Source organism: Oncorhynchus gorbuscha, linkage group LG13, assembly GCF_021184085.1.
Source record: "Oncorhynchus gorbuscha isolate QuinsamMale2020 ecotype Even-year linkage group LG13, OgorEven_v1.0, whole genome shotgun sequence".
In the NCBI taxonomy this organism is placed as follows: domain Eukaryota; kingdom Metazoa; phylum Chordata; class Actinopteri; order Salmoniformes; family Salmonidae; genus Oncorhynchus; species Oncorhynchus gorbuscha.
Window position 1 is genome coordinate 62,785,055 of NC_060185.1, and position 17,940 is coordinate 62,802,994.

Here is a 17,940-nt window from a genome sequence, read left to right on the forward strand (position 1 = left end):
CCTTCTCTCTCTGACAAGTATCTCGATCTCCTGCTGTCTCCTAGATTTGGCTGGCGCGGGAGGTGTCTTGCCACTTCTCCTTTCGTTTACGCCAAAGCGCTCTTCTCCGTAGTGGTAGATAATGTCTCCCATCCTTTCAAGCTTTTTCTCTGCTTTTCCTACCTGTTGTTCCAAGATTTTTGTCAGGTCGTTGTTGATTGTTTCCCACTCTCTCTTTTCAACGGCTTTGGGCCACTTCACACTCGGTCTGTGCCCTTTGATCTTTTCCTCTTTTAGAGGTCTCTGTGGTTGGGTGAGTTCATCCACCGGCATTTCTGTGCTTGTGTTATCCTCCTCAGTTACAGGGGTGCTGATGCTCTGCGAACTTTGGTTTGCGTCCCGTCGCTGTGCTTCATTCGACTGATTTGACTGGCTGCTTCGTAAGAAGTACTGGTCAATGCGAGGTCCCTGTCTCTGCTTCTCTAACAAGCACCTTTTCCTCCCTTGATGGATCCTTAACCCCCTTGCCGATGTTACTCTCTCCCAACCACAGCTGCACACCTGAAGTGTGTGTCCTGCTGCTGTTATGGTTGTCTCATGTGCTGTGTTCCTACTCGTAGTCGTTTCCGTTCCTGGGTCCGTAACCGTGTGATCAGTCGTTGAGCCATCTTGCGCCCCAGCTCTCGCAGGCTCTAGGGGTATGTTCCTTTGTTGACTTTCAGTAGCACTTAGTGGGTGTCTCCAACATACTGAAACAGCGTCGGAGACTGCCAACATGGGTAGCTAACCCATGACAGCCCCAGTGGGGTCTATTCCCTCCGGTCAGCTGTCTCTCCAAGCTGTCACACAGACTTTCCTATGTTGTCAGCTGTCCTTTCACAGCAGTCACTGGACTGGTCCAGATAATCAGAATCATAAAACACGAGATGTTAAAAACTGTCCATTGTGCCAATAGATGGAATGCACTCGCATGAGATTTGCCGTGATGTTGACAGAGTGGCATGGGAGGTTTATTTCTTAGACTGGGGTAAGATGTCAATTTTTGGGACACATCCTCAGTAGTGTGCCTTCGAATCAGTGGGTGTTTCGGCCTTTAATCACTAGACCATTCTTGATTAGAATAAACTATTTTATTTTGGGTAGATGTTTGCTATGTCAAATTATCCTTACTGTATAGCTGTCTCTGTAGACCTAGCTATGAGGTTAGCACTAGCCTACTAGCATACCCGCTAATTCTTAAACAGTGTATTTCTTAAAGGTATTTCAGTGCCAGCTCAATGCTGCTTCTGTAAGCGACAGGAGGTTAATGTGTGCAGACCCGTGTGGCGGTAGGCCACGGATGGTTTCTTGGAACTGATGGCTTTTATGGTTGTCTGTAGATGGAGTACAACTCCATCGAGTTGTCGCGTCGGGGACAACTGTAGCATTTGAGCTTTTCCTAACCTTATTCAAATTCTCCTAACCTGCTATTTTAATGTTCCTAACCTGCTGCGTTAGTTCTCATAACCTGCTGCGTCAAGTCACTTCCATCTAGCCACAATCGTATAAGCCATCAGTTGTGAGAAACTATTGGTACCAGTACATCGGCAGGTTGGGCCTAAGCGACTGGCTGTTGATGTGTGCAGAACAGCAATATGCCACATTTCTTTACAAACTAAAAACCTCTCTGTTAATTTGTCCTAAAAAACAAGTTATGTTCCTTTTTTTTCAAGAACATGACTTTTATTTTTCACCCTTTTGGTACAAGGTTCTGATTAGGCTACCGTGAGAGAGCTCACGAAGCAAATAAATGCTATACTATTATTAGAATCCTTGACTACTGTGGTAAATACCATTTATTGCACCACTCCACCCCCGCCATTCAGTACCATCCCTGGATGTAGGGGGCATACCTTCACAACCTTACAAGAACAGAGATGGCACTCTGGTTAGAAATGACAAATATTGGATTCCAAGACTTTCTGGGACATGTTTTAGTCGAGTACATGTACACACACACATACATGTATTTCAACATCATAGAGGACACATATACAGTAGCTGCACAATCATAAAATTCCTCATAAAGATGAAACACTGTCAAAGAATGTTTTTATTTATTTTTCTTTCTCTCAGAAGACTGATTATTTTGATATAAATTAAATAATTGCTAAGCGTCTAGTCTCCTTGTCAGGTTGTGGTATCATATTCCATTGGTTGGGGGCAAAGTATCTGCTACATTTGAAGCCCTCAGGTTCATACGACTAACAGCAGTGGTTAGAGTCCACTACCAAGCTGGGAAGAGAGTTTTAGTCTTTCTGTCTCTCTGTCCATCCCGTGATATTTCTTTCCAGGTATCAGTGTTCGAGAACAAAGTGACTCGTGGCTTTCCCCAGTCACTGCTCATTGGTTGAAGGGATAGACATAGACTCAGATAAAACATTTTTGGTGGAAAGTCCTCTGTATCCTTGTTCTGGATTGCCTGTGATATTTTGGATGAGTTCCTTCACATTCGTAGCCTGCTCTCCTTTCTGGAGATGGCCAAATAGTCCCTGTGTCCTGGAGGAGAACATAGAGTAGTGGTTCACTTTTATGAACATTTTATTGGAAAGGAAAAAGGCGCAACGTTTTCTCACCATAAAAAAAAAAATTCTTATGTTATTTGTGTAACTATTACAAGATTTAAGTTTTGGCTTTCATCCATGGCCTTCTTACGAACTCATGAATAACTTCAGGGTGTGTCTTACTTGTCAGTGATGTGATTGACCCCTGGGCTAGGTGTGTGGGTCAGGCTGGCTGGGCTTAGCATACATGACTGGTGGGACACTGAGTCCTCCTCACAGTTAGATGCAGGGTCAGCAGGATCTGACACACAGGACACAGAATGGTATAAGGTATCAACTGTTTAATAATACAAATGATTATACAGAGAGTTTTGTGCTTTTTTTTTTAGCTCAGTAGTGATCTCCCATTACCTGTCGTTGCCGTTGGCGACAGCGGCCCCGTTGCTGTGCTGAGGAGACGGCGTGGCCGTTCCTCTGCTGACTTCCAGTAGCATCATACCTGTCTCACTTGGCCCCGCCCTGCAGGAAGAGGTGTGTCCACACAGCAGATCCACCTCCCCTCCACATACTTTCCCCCCACCTGAGAGGGATATAAGACCAGAAGACAAGAATTGTATATTCTGTCCACACAGACTCACCATTTACAGAGTCTGTAATAAATTCAATTGATTTTTATTTGGATTTCATGTAATGGACATACACAAAATAGTCCAAATTGGTGAAGTGAAAAAAAAAATGGGAAAGTGGTGCGTGCATATGTATTCATCCCCTTTGCTATGAAGCCCCAAAATAAGATCTGGTGCAACCAATTACCTTCAGAAGTCACATAATTAGTTAAATAAAGTCCACCTGTGTGCAATCTAAGTGTCACATGATCTCAGTATATATACACCTGTTCTGAAAGGCCCCAGAGTCTGCAACACCACTAAGCAAGGGTCACCAACAAGCAAGCGGCACCATGAAGACCAAGGACTCTCCAAATAGGTCAGGGACAAAGTTGTGGAGAAGTACAGATCAGGATTGGGTTATATAAAAATATCGTAAACTTTGAACATCCCACGGAGCACAATTAAATCTATTATTAAAAAATGGAAAGAACATGGCACCACAACAAACCTGCCAAGACAGGGCCGCCCACAAAAACTCATGGACCAGGCAAGGAGGGCATTAATCAGAGAGGCAAGAAAGAGACCAAAGATAACCCTGATGGAGCTGCAAAACTCCATAGCGGAGATTGGAGTCTCTGTCCATAGGACCACTTTAAGCCATACACTCCACAGAGCTGGGCTTTACGGAAGAGTGGCCAGAATAAAGCCATTGCTTGAAGAAAATAATAAGCTAACACATTTGGTGTTCACCAAAAGGCATGTGGGAGACTCCCCAAACATATGGAAGAAGGTACTCTGGTCAGATGAGACTAAAATGGAGCTTTATGGCCATCAAGGAAAACGCTATGTCTGGTGCAAACCCAACATGTTTCATCACCCTGAGAACACCATCCCCACAGTGAAGCATGGTGGTGGCAGCATCATGCTGTGGGGATGTTTTTCATCGGCAGGGTCTGTGAAATTGGTCAGAATTGAAGGAATGATGGATGGCGCTAAATACAGGGAAATTCTTGAGGGAAACCTATTTCAGTCTTCCAGAGATTTGAGACTGGGACGGAGGTTCACCTTCCAGCAGGACAATGACCCTAAGCATACTGCTAAAGCAACACTCAAGTGGTTTAAGGGGAAACATTGAAATGTCTTGGAATGGCCTAGTCAAAGCTGAGACCTCAATCCAATTGAAAATCTGTGGTATGACTTAAAGATTGCTGTACACCAGCGGAACCCATCCAACTGGAAGGAGCTGGAGCAGTTTTGCCTTGAAGATTGGGCAAAAATCCCAGTGGCTAGATGTGCCAAGCTTATAGAGACACACGCCAAGAAACTTGCAGCTGGAATTGCTGCAAAAGGTGTCTCTACAAAGTATTGACTTTGGGTGGGTGAATAGTTATGCACGCTCAAGTTTTCTGTTCTTGTTTATGTCACAATAAAAAATATTTTTCATCTTCAAAGTGGTAGGCATATTGTATAAATCAAATGATACAACCCCCCCCCCAAAATTAATTTTAATTTCAGGTTGTAAGGCAACAAAATAGGAAAAATGCCAAGGGGATGAATACTTTTGCAAGCCACTGTAGCACTCTCGTCGGTAGCCATGAACTTATTTGAAAGGCTGGTCATGGCTCACATCAACACCATCATCCCGGAAACCCTAGACCCACTCCACTTCGTGTACCGCCCCAATAGATCTACAGATGTCGCAATCTGAAATACACTCCACACCGCCCCATCCCAACTCGACAAAAGGTACACCTATGTGAGAATGCTGTTCATTGACTACAGCTCATCGTTCAACACCATAGTGCCCACGAAGCTCATCACTAAACTGGGACTAAACACCTGTTATGCAGGTGAATGAGGACCCAAAAGCGACTTAGCGAAAACAGAGTCTTTATTCCAGTAAATGGCAAAAGCAATAATCCTGGAAAACTCAAGACGAAAACAAAACAGGAAAAAACTTAAATCCACTCGTAGTAACGAGGACAGACTGGAGACTCGACCATTGACTGCAGGTTGCTTCGGGAAGGCACCGACCGTAGCAGACTAAGACACCTGCTCACACGCAGCATCTGAAGGAGACAAGACACGACAGGGCGATACAAGGACACAGCACAGCGAACATCATACAAGGATCCGACAAGGACAGAAGCGGAAAACAAGGGGAGAAATAGGGACTCTAATCAGAGGACAAAATAGGGAACAGGTGTGAAAAGACTAAATGAGTGAGTTAGGAGAATGAGGAACAGCTGGGAGCAGGAACGGAAAGATAGAGAGAGGAGAGAGAGGGAGGGGGAGAGAGAGGGATAGAAAAAGGGAACGAACCTAATAAGACCAGCAGGGGGAAACGAACAGAAGGGAAAGCACAATGACAAGACAATATATGACAAAACATGACACACCCCCCTCTGCAACTGTATCCTGGACTTCCTGGCGGACCACCCCCAGGTGGTAAGGGTAGGCAACAACACATCTGCCATGCTGATCCTCAACACTGGGGTCCCTCAGGGGTGTGTAATTAGTCTCCTCCTGTACTCACTGTTCACCCATAACTGCATTGCCAAACAAGACTCCAACACCATCATTAAGTTTGCTTACGACACCGGAGTGGTAGGCCTGATCATTGACAACGATGAGATAGCCTATAGGGAGGAGGTCAGAGAACTGGCAGTATAGTTCCAGGACAACAACCTCTCCCTCAATGTGAGCAAGACAAGGAGCTGATCGTGGACGACAGGAAAAGGTGGGCCAAACAGGCCCCCATTAACATCGACGGGGCTGTGGTGGAGCGGGTAGAGAGATTCGAACTCCTTGGTGTCCACATCACCAACGAACTATCATGGTCCAAACACACCAAGACAGTCGTGAAGAGGGCACGACAAAACCGTTTCCCCTTCAGGACACTGGAAAGATTTGGTATGGGTCCCCAGATCCTCTACAGCTGCATCGAGAGCATTCTGACCGGTTGTTTCACCGCCTGGTCTGGCAACTGCTCGGCATCTGACCATAAGGTGCTAAAGAGGGTAGTGCGTACTGCCCAGTACATCACTGGGGCAAGCTTCCTGCCATCCAGGACCTATATAATAGGCGATGTCAGAGGAAAGCCCATAAGATTGTCAGAGACTCCAGTCTCCTAAGTCATATACTGTTCTCTCTGCTACCACACTGCAAGCGGAATTGGAGTTCCAAGTCTAGGACCAAACAGCTTCTAACCCCAAGACATAAGACTACTGAACAATTAATCAAATGGCCACCGGACTATTTACATTGACCTGAACCCCCCCCCCATTTGTTTTGTACACTGCTGCTACTCAGTGTTTATTATCTACTTCACCCCTACCTACATATACAAATGACCTCAACTAACTTGTACCTCTGCACACTGACTCGGTACCGGTACCCCCTGTCAATAGCCTTGTTATTGTTATTTTATTGTGTTACTTTTTATTATTTTTTTTTACTTGAGTTTATTTGGTAAATATTTTCTTCTTGAACTGCACTGTTGGTTAAGGTCTTGTAAGTAAGCATTTCACGGTAAGGTCTGCACTTGTATTTGGCGCATGTGACAAATAAAGTTTGATGTGATGTGATTTGATTTGATTAGGCACCAGAAAAAAAAGGCTTTTGGAGTTCTGAGCTATTGTGTATGTTCCTTCCCAGTGTACGTTGTCTTTTCCCTTGTTCCTTTTTACCTGTCATGAATGTGTTGGGGCATGGTGGCCGGCCCCTCCCCCTGCCGTAGCCGTAGTAACCACAGCGCAGCAGGCGGGCGTAGGCGGACCTAAAGTCTCTGTTGAGGGCAGCGTAGAGCAAAGGGTTCAGAGCTGAGTTGATGTACCCCAGCCACTGCACCACTGGGTAGGCTGCTGGGTAGTTCTGCTTCTTCAGACCCATAATGGTAAACAGGGTGAAGTAGGGCAGCCAGCACACCACGAACACCCCGATCACTGCTGCTAGAGTCACTGTGGCTTTGTGTTCCCGTAGAGCCACCGCTGTTACCGAGGTGAGTTGACGAGGGGCTGACGAGGAGCCGTTGTTGTTGTTAAGTCTGGGGCGCGCGTGGATGATGCGCCTGGCCTGCGCCCGAGCAATGCGAAGAATACGGTGGTAGGTCCAGCACATGATCAACAGGGGGAGGTAGAAGGTTAAGGAGGAGTCCACGACAGCGTACGATGGGTTCAGCTCAAAGTTACACTCTGTCATGTTGTCCCCCTGGCCGCGATTCTGCACGTTGCCGTCCACCGTGTTCCATCCCAGGTGGATTGGCAGGAATGACACTGCTAGCGACACCGCCCACACCAACGCCATAGCAAAGGCAACTCGCCTCGGCAACACTAGTGAGGAGTATCTAAGGGGCGCGGTCACGGCCAGGTAGCGGTCCAGGCTAATGGCCAATAGCGTGAGGATGGAGGCGGTGCACAACATAACATCCAATGAGATGTAGATGTTGCAGATGGTCGGCCCCAGAGGCCAATCGCTGAGCTGGAGGAGGGCGGAGAAAGGCAGGACAAGCATGCCAAGCAGCAGGTCAGTGATGGCGAGGGAGACGATGAAACAGTTGGTGAGGCAGCGGAGACGTCGTGTGGCGCAGACGGCCAGACAAACCAGGACGTTACCACACACTGTCAGCAGGATGAGCAGGGACAGGAAAACACCGAGTATCACCATAGACAGCATCCTCACTGGAGTCCCAGTCCCAACCCTAACCCCTCCCTTACACCCAGTCCCAACCCTAACCCCTCCCTACACCCAGTCCCAACCCTAACCCCTCCCTACACCCAGTCCCAACCCTAACCCCTCCCTTACACCCAGTCCCAACCCTAACCCCTGCCCTACAACAACTCAGTCCGGACTAGTGGATAAATCCTTTAGAGAAGCTTCATCTGGGTGTGGCTGTATCCATACTGATGTGCGTGGATGGAGATTCATCTGTGTGTTTGAGCTATTTTCCTTGGTATGTTTGTGTATATTTGATATATATGTATATGTCCAATTGCATTGGTTTCTGGATGGAGAGGTCAGTGTATCACAGGTCCTCTGAGTGAAGGGGCGATGAGGAGTCCGATGGTTGGTCCAGTATGTGACGATGGGCTGTAGAACACCGCCCTCTGTTGGTGACTGGTCCACACTGCTCCATGTTATCCATATCGCTCAGCTTTCTTTCGCATTCAGGTCACAACTTCATCTAAAAACACAGAGCAACAGAAAGTCAGACAGCCCCAAAAACAAAGTAACATGGCCGCTATACTGCAAGGAGATACTTTACTGAGCTACTTACAAGTGCAAGTACTTCCACTATCAGAAAATAGGAAGCAAATTTAAGCAAATGGCAGCAGACGAATATTGCTCACTTACTAAGCTATCAAGATTAGTGAGATGGAAAATGAGGGCAGCAGTTACACATGTCTAGTGGTGGAATATTCAATAAGAGAGACTGATAAGATAACCTGTGCGTGTGTCTGTGAATGTGCGTCAGTAAGTCGCAAGGGGTGTTTGCTCTCCCTCCCTCTTCTGCTTAAATGGACATTTGGGACATGCTCCAGGTCCGGAATGTAGAAGTCTAATCACTCAAACAGTATATAATTTACCACCACATGGCCAGAGTGGTAGAGGGTATGGGGGAGGGATAGAAATGGGTGGGGGGCAAGGGTGGTGGAGAGGAGGGTGGAGCGAGAGAGAAAGGGGAGAGATAAGAAAATATGAAGAAATAGGTAGAAAGACAAAAAGATATGAAGATATTATGTTTGCCTTGACTCTGAGCACATGTGAAAATGCACTACATTGAAGACTCATCTCTTCAGACAGACTTATTTCTCAGATCCCCCAAACACACACGCATTCTCACCATAACATATACCTCTACCAATCACACACACACACACACACACACACACACACACACACACACACACACACACACACACACACACACACACACACACACACACACACACACACACACACACACACACACACACACACACACACACACACACACACACACACACACACACACACACACACACACACACACACACACTCGCTCTCTGTCAGATTCTATGTTTTACTGGAGGACTCTTGGCAAAGCTTCTTTCCCATAGTGTATGTCCATTTCTGGGCAGCCCCCAATGTCTATTGCTGTCCTGACAGACCCCCACGGCAGACTGCCTTCCCACAGACAAGGCACATAGGGGTGTGTCTGTATGTCTGTTTGACTCACAGTCTGTGAGAAAGCATACAGTGCCTTCAGAAAGAGTCCTTGGATTTTTCTACATTTTGTTACGTTACAGCCTTATTCTGAAATTGATTAAATAAATAAAAATCCTCAGCAATCTACAGACATTACTTCATAATGACAAAGCGAAGGCAGTTTTCTTTAAGAATTTTGCTAATTTTATTACAACTTTAAAACAGAAATACCATATTTACATAAGTATTCAGACCCTTTGCTATGAGACTCAGAATTGAGCTCAGGTGCATCCTGTTTCCATTGATCATCCTTGAGATGTTTCTACAACTTGATTAGAGTCCCACCTGGGGGAAAATCAATTGATTGGACTTGTTTTGGAATGGCACACACCTGTCTATATAAGGTCCTACAGTTGTCAGTGCATGTCAGAGCAAACACCAAGCCATGAGGTAGAATTAATTGTCATTAGAGCTCAAAGACAGGATTGTGTTGAGGCACAGATCTGGGGAAGGGTGCCCAAAATAATTCTGCAGCATTGAAGGTCCCCAAGAACACAGTGGTCTCCGTCATTCTTAAATGGAAGAAGTTTGGAACCACCAAGACTCTTCCTAGAGCTGGCCGCCCGGCCAAACTGAGCAATCTGAGGAGAAGGGCCTTGATCAGGGAGGTGACCAAGAAACCGATGGTCACTCTCACAGAGCTCCTGAGTTCATCTGTGGAGATGGGAGAACCTTCCAGAAGGACAACCATCTCTGCAGCACTTCATATATCAGGCCTTTATTGTAGAGTGGCCGGATGGAAGCCACTCCTCAGTAAAAGGCACATGACAGCCCGCTTCGAGTTTGCCAAAAGGCACCTAAAGACTATCAGACCATGAGAACAAGATTCTCTGATCTGATGAAACCAAGATTGGAGGAAACCTGGCACCATCCCTACGTGAAATCATGGTGGTGGCAGCATCATGCTGTGGGGATGTTTTTCAGCGGCAGGGACTCGGAGACTAGCCAGGATCGAGGCAAAGATGAATGGAGCAAAGTACAGAGAGATCGTTAATGAAAACCTGCTCCAGAGCACTCAGGACCTCAGACTGGGGTGAAGTTTCACCTTTCAACAGGACAACAACCCTAAGCACACAGCCAAGACAATGCAGGAGTGGCTTTGGGACAAGTCTTTGAATGTCCTTGAGTTGCCCAGCCAGAATCCGGACTTGAACACGATCAAACATCTCTGGAGAGGCCTGAAAATATCTGTGCAGCAAATCTCACCATCCAACCTGACAGAGCTTGAGAGGATCTGCAGAGAAGAATGCGAGAAACTCCCCAAATACAGCTGTGCCAAGCTTGTAGCATCATATGCAAGAAGACTTGAGGCTGTAATCGCTACCAAAGGTGCTTCAACAAAGTACGGGTAAAGGGTCTGAATACTTATGTAAAAGTGATATTTCAGTTTTTTACCTGTACTAAATTAACAATACATAATAAAATAACATATTATTAATAATAAAAACTGTTTTTGCTTTGTCATTATATCAAGCATTTTAGAATAAGGCTGTAACCTCAGAAAATGTGGAAAAAGTCAAGTGGTCTGAATACTTTCCGTAGTCACTGTATATCTGAGATACTGTACCTACTGCATTCCTCATCCTCCACATACAGTACAACCCTCGTTCTGCCAGTCACATTCTGTTGAAGGTCCCCAAAGAACACACGTCCCTGTCGCTCCTCTTTTCAGTTCGCTGCAGCTAGCGACTGGAACGAGCTGCAACAAACACTCAAACTGGACAGTTTTATCTTCATCTTTTTCATCAAAGACTCAATCATGGACACTCTTACTGACAGTTGTGGTATATTGTTGTGTCTACCTTCTTGCCTTTGTGCTGTTGTCTGTGCCCAGTCATTTTTGTACCATGATTTGTGCTGCTACCATGTTGTGCTGCTGCAATGTTGTGTTGTTGCCATGTTGTTGTCATGTGGTGTTGCTACCATGCCGTGTTGTCATGTGTTTCTGCCTTACTATGTTGTTGTCTTAGGTCTCTCATAATGTAGTGTTATGGTGTCTCTCTTGCCGTGATGTGTGTTTAGTTCTATATTTTTATTTTTAATCCCAGCCCCTGTCCACGCAGGAGGCCTTTTGCCATTTGGTAGGCTGTCATTGTAAATACGAATTTGTTCTTAAACTGACTTGCCCAGTTAAATAAAGTGTCATTAAAATAAATGAATACAAGTACATATTCAGTATATCTGTGTGTTCAACGAACTATTGTGTTCACGTTTCTCTATGTGTATTTCTGAATTGATTTGACTTCGGTATCTTATCGGTGTGTGTTGGAATTTGAGAGAGAAAGTGTATGATATGATTGTCTAAAATATGAACACAACACCTCAATACAATGTAGAACCAGGAACAGAAATAGCCCTTGGTTCACTCCCGACCTGACTGCCCTTGACCAGCACAAAACATCCTGTGGCATACTGCATTAGCGTTGAATATCCCCCGCGATATGCAACTTTTCAGGGAAGTTGGGAACCAATATACACAGGCAGTTAGGAAAGCAAAGGCTAGCTTTTTCAAACATAAATGTGCATCCTGTAGCACAAACTCTAAAATGTTCTGGGACACTGTAAAGTCCATGGAGAATATGAGCATCTCCTCCCAGCTGCCCACTGCACTGAGGCTAGGAAACACTATCACCACCGATAAATACACTATAATTGAGAATTTCAAGAAGCATTTCTCTAAGGCTGGCCATGCTTTCCACCTGGCTACCCCTACCCTGGTCAACAGCCCTGTAACCCCCACAGAAACTTGCCCAAGCCTCTTCCATTTCTCCTTCACCCAAATCCAGATAGCTGATGTTCTGAAAGAGCTGCAAAATCTGGAACCCTACAAATCAGCCGGGCTAGACAATCTGGACCCTTTCTTTCTAAAATGATCCGTTGCAATTGTTGCAACCCCCATTACTAGCCTGTTCAACCTCTCTTTCGGATCGTCTGAGATCCCCAAAGATTGAAAAGCTGCCGCGTCAAAGGGGGAGACACTCTAGACCCAAATTGTTACAGACCTATATCCATCCTGCCCTGCCTATCTAAGGTCTTCGAAAGCCAAGTGAACAAACAGATCACCGACCATTTCGAATCCCACTGTACCTTCTCCGCTATGCAATCTGGTTTTCGAGCTGGTCACGGGTGCACCTCAGCCACGCTCAAGGTCCTAAATTATATCATAAGAGACAATACTGTACAGCTGTATTCATCGACCTGGCCAAGGCTTTTGACTCTGTCAATCAGCACATTCTTATCGGCAGACATAACAGCCTTGGTTTCTCAAATTACTTCCTCGCCTGGTTCACCAACGATTTCTCAGACAGAGTTCAGTGTGTCAAATTGGAGGGCCTGCTGGTGATTCTCTGATCCACCTCTAAGCAGAGGCCATTCTGCATACTTCTGGCCCTTCTTTGGGCACTGTGCTAACTAACCTCCAGACGAGCTTCAATGCCATACAACTCTCCTTCCGTGTCCTCCAACTGCTCTTCAATGCAAGTAAAACTAAACCACCCATAGCAAGCGCTCCAGCAGGTATATTTCACTGGTCACCCCCAAAGCCAATTCCCCCTTTGGCCGCCTTTCCTTCCAGTTATCTGCTGCCAATGACTGGAACGAATTGCAAAAATCACTGAAGCTGGAGACTCATATCTCCCTCTCTAAATTTAAGCACCAGCTGTCAGAGCAGCTCACAGATCACTGCACCTGTACATAGCCCATCTGTAAATAGCCCATCCAACCACCTCATCCCCATACTGTTATTTTTTTTCTTCTCCTTTGCACCCCAGTATCTCTACTTGCACGTTCATCTTCTGCACATCGATCACTCCAGTGTTTAATTACTAAATTGTAATTATTTCGCCACTATGGCCTATTTATTGCCTTACCTCACTTATCTTACCTCATTTGAACACACTGTGTATAGACCTTTCTATTGTGTTATTGACTGTATGTTTGTTTATTCCAAGTGTAACTCTGTGTTGTTTGTGTCGCACTGCTTTGCACTGCTTGGCCAGGTCGCAGTTGTAAATGAGAACTTGTTCTCAACTGGCCTACCTGGTTAAATAAAGGTGAAATAAATGTTAAAAACGAATGTGATACGGCCAGTCGGACACACAATGGTTGCGCTCATGTAAGTTGACCCACAATGGCTGACGTCATTGACACATATTGTTAGTCAGACCTATAGTAGTCAGACACAAAATGGCTACTCTCTGTGATATACATTGGATCAGTCACACCTGCTGTAGTGTACATCCTGTCTGTGGCGGATTGCAACTTTGAGGAGAATGTCTGACTTGTATATACAATTGAAGTCAGAAGTTTACATACACCTTAGCCAAATACATTTAAACTCAGTTTTTCACAATTCCTGACATTCAATCCTAGTAAAAATTGCCTGTCTTAGGTCAGTTAGGATCACCACTTTATTTTAAGAATGTGAAATGTCAGAATAATAGCAGAGAAAATGATTTATTTCAGCTTTTATTTTCTTCATCACATTCCCAGTAGGTTAAAAGTTTACATGCAATCAATTCGTATTTGGTAGCATTGCCTTTAAATTGTTTAACTTGGGTCAAATGTTTCAGGTAGGCTTCCACAAGCTGATGTCTTGAGATGTTGCTTCAATAAATCCACATAATTTTACTACCTCATGATACCATCTATTCTGTGAAGTGCACCAGTCCCTCCTGCAGCAAAGCACCCCCACAACATGATGCTGCCATCCCCATGCTTCACGGTTGGGATGGTGTTCTTCGGCTTGCTAGCCTCCCCCTTTTTCCTCCAAACATAACTATCGTAATTATGGCCAAACAGTTCTATTTTTGTTTTATCAGACCAGAGGACATTTCTCCAAAAAGTATGATCTTTGTCCCCATGTGCAGTTGCAAACTGTTGTCTGGCTTTTTTTATGTCGGTTTTGGAGCAGCGGCTTCTTCCTTGCTGAGCGGCCTTTCAGGTTATATCGATATATAGGACTCATTTAACTGTGGATATAGATACTTTTGTACCGGTTTCCTTCAGCATCTTCACAAGGTCCTTTGCTGTTGTTCTGGGATTGATTTGCACTTTTCGCACCAAAGTACATTCATCTAGGAGACAGAATGCGTCTCCTTCCTGAGCGGTATGACGGCTGTGTGGTCCCATGGTGTTTATACTTGTGTATTATTGTTTGTACAGATGAATGTGGTACCTTCAGGCATTTGCAAATTGCTCTCAATGATGAACCAGACTTGTGGAGGTCTACAATTTTTTTCTGAGGTTTTGGCTGATTTTTTTATATTTTCCCATGACGTCAAGCAAAGAGGTACTGAGTTTGAAGGTAGGCCTTGAAAAACATCCACAGTTACACATCCAATTGACCCAACTTATGTCAATTAGCCTATCAAAAGCTTCTAATGCCATGACATCACTTTCTGGAATTTTCCAAGCTGTTTAAAGGCACAGTCAACTTAGTGTATGTAAACTTCTGAGCCACTGGAATTGTGATACTGTGGATTATAAATGAAATAATCTGTCTGTAAACAATTGTTGGAAAAATGACTTGTGTCATGAACAAAGTAGATGTCCTAACAGACATGCCAAATCTATAGTTTGTTAACCAGAAATTTGTGGAGTTGTTGAAAAACTAGTTTTAATGACTCCAATAAATGTAAACTTCTGACTTCAACTGTATGTTCGAGTACCAATTGTTGTTGTGTCATACAGAGATGAGTTGACCTGTTATTGTTAGATAGACTTGGTCATTGTCCCAAATTACACCCTACTCCCTACACAGTGCACTACTTTTGACCAGAGCCCTTTAGGAACCCTATGGGCCCTAGTCAAAAGTGGTGTACTATATATGGAATAGGGTGCCATTTGGGACTTAGACAGTATAATGAGACAGTATAATTAGTGTTTAGGATTTTTTTTTTTTTTGGGGGGGGCTTTGTATACATTGTGTCACGACACAGTGACAGGACAAGGATTTATGCTGGAAGTGGAAGTGACCTCACATGCCCTTTAAGATGATCTACATTCCAATTATCTTGACCTGAGTCTACTAGTGTTATTTCAGGACCATTGAAAGGTGAAAGGACTGGATGGGTTTGAATTAGTACTTTTAAGGGAAGCAAAGGAACAATTTATCTACCTAACCATCCTGCTAAAGGAAGCCATTCTTGCATAGAAAGTTGGAATCCAGCCAAAGAGTTTCAGCTGTGTTTTTTTCTCTAGAGCTGGGCCTGGAATGACTAATGAGACTTTTTCATTTTTTGACCTTTATTTATCTAGGCGATTCAGTTAAGAACAAGTTTTTATTTACAATGGCAGCCTAGGAACAGCAGGTTAACTGCCTTGTTCAGCGGCAGAACAACAGATTTTTACCTAGTCAGCTCAGGGATTTGATCTAGCAACCTTTTGGTTACTAGCCCAATGCTCTAACCACTAGGTGACCTGCCACCCCAAAGTGCAAAGACAGTATGATTGGTGAGATGCTTTCAATACCAATTGAACAATTTTGTTAATGTGATCAAACACCTGTGTCTTAACAAGAGATTTGCCTGAGAACCGAGCGGTCAGGTAAGCTGTTTGGAGTGTTTATCCAACTGGATTTAAAAATGTTAAAAGTGATAACCAGATGTAGTTGTTCCTGTATCTGTTTCAGTCAAATCCCCTCTATTTCTACTGGAATAGAGACACAAACAGATCCGTGGGGTTTCACTCCATAGACAGATCATCCACTCACACTCCCTCATTCTCAGGTCCAGAGAATTGGTGACCTCTGTGTTTGCCATTGTGTTCCCAGTTACGTGCAGGTTACGTGTACACAACAGCGCATGTGACTGGCTGAGTGAGTTGAAAAGTAATTTTTGGTAGCTTGTTAATAAGCTTCAGAACAGATCACCTATTAAATGGGTTTTTGAACTTGGTCAAAAACAGGTCTTGATAGTAAAGGCATTTATGTATTCATCTCCTGAGGAGGTTATGTGGTAGAATTTGACCGTTGAATAGGTTAGCGTTTTTGTTACCGGCATTAAGTATAGATCTGATGTCAGCTGGTACAAATGTATTCACTTGTCACTGACATTGGAACAACAGAACGTGTAAAACTCACCGCAGTCTCAGTGGTACTCCAACTCCTGTACTGTGTCATCTCTCTCTTCTTTCCTCCTCTCTGCTCTAACGCTACTCGACTCCGTTAGACTGTATGGAAACCAAAGACTCGTTCGTGATGTGGGTGCGCGCATGTGTGTATGACTCATTTTCTCTTGCCCCCCCCTTGCTCTCTTTCTCTCTACCGTGGTTAAATATACTTTGACAATAACTTTAATAGTCTTCCACTTGTATTATAAATACAATTTCTAACTTATTTGCATACCCGTTCACAATGCTTGGTAAACAAGCTGTCCTCCAATTAGGGAAACCTTTCAAAACAAGATGCCAGTTAGCATACAGATCTGAATTAGCCACGGACTTTTGTACAACTCGCCCCCCATGCTTAGCAAGTTAATTCAATGCTCGCTCTCATGCCCTCCTTCTACGTCTCTTCTCTGTCCTCATATACAGCATTACACTACTTGGTCCTTCTGTAGCTCAGTTGGTAGAGCATGGCGCTTGTAACGCCAGGGTAGTGGGTTCGATCCCTGGGACCACCCATACGTAGAATGTATGCACACATGACTGTAAGTTGCTTTGGATAAAAGCGTCTGCTAAATGGCATATATTATTATTATTATTATTATTATTACTTTTCACAAGAGCTCATCATAGAGTGTCCTTATTTGAGATTTGCCCCTGGACTTTTGAGAGGACTGGAATGTTCTTTAATGGGTCATTTTAAGGAGTCTCGGACAGCTGTTGTGTGTGTTTTATTACTGGTATTAGAATGGTATTTTTAGTCGAGAACACGCCGATTTCAGATTTGGCAGAGTTGTTCTCTCTGGAAGCACTTTTTGCTGATGTGGTGTTAAATCTTTTCATGTGGGTCTCTTTTCCTCTCTCTTGCATTCCCTATCAATCGTTTATTGACCTTTTCCCCTCCTCTCGTTTGCTTTATCTGTCTGTGGCTGTTGCTCTCTCTCCCCAACAACTTATTTTCTATCCGAGTGTCTATGCCTCATTTCTCCTGCTTACATATGGGTTCACCTACAAAACACACATCTCTGTCCCTTAATCTCTGTCCCTGACGACCTCTCTCCGGCCCCACCAGACCCCACACACCTGTCAGCTCCACCCTGTTTTCTCCTTGTGAGTCGCAAGGTGTCTACCTCCCTCCTGTTATCAGGTCAAGGTGATAACGTATCACAGTGCACACACACACACACACACACACACACACACACACACACACACACACACACACACACACACACACACACACACACACACACACACACACACACACACACACACACACACACACACACACACACACACACACACACACACACACACACACACACACACACACACACACACACACAGTATTTATTGTACAGCTAACCTTGTGTGGACACACAATTCAGTCCCTTTCAAAATCCTATTTTTCCTAATCCCCCAACTTTTACCTAACCCTAACCCTAACCCTAACCCATACT

The 17,940-nt window shown here is 44.5% G+C and overlaps 1 protein-coding gene and 1 long non-coding RNA gene across 2 annotated transcripts; both read right to left on the bottom strand.

The window, feature by feature from the left end:
- Nucleotides 1-2,053: 2,053 nt before the first annotated feature.
- On the bottom strand, nt 2,054-3,084 carry LOC123993792. The gene is made up of 3 exons (XR_006831519.1): nt 2,934-3,084; nt 2,706-2,823; nt 2,054-2,517 (listed from the first exon to the last, which is right to left on the bottom strand). It is a non-coding gene; the product is annotated as an uncharacterized LOC123993792 (long non-coding RNA).
- A 3,643-nt stretch (nt 3,085-6,727) lies between these two features.
- On the bottom strand, nt 6,728-7,804 carry LOC123992347 (histamine H2 receptor-like). The gene has a single exon (XM_046293498.1). It carries the CDS (start codon nt 7,802-7,804, stop codon nt 6,728-6,730), a length of 1,077 nt encoding a protein of 358 aa, XP_046149454.1.
- Nucleotides 7,805-17,940: the final 10,136 nt, after the last annotated feature.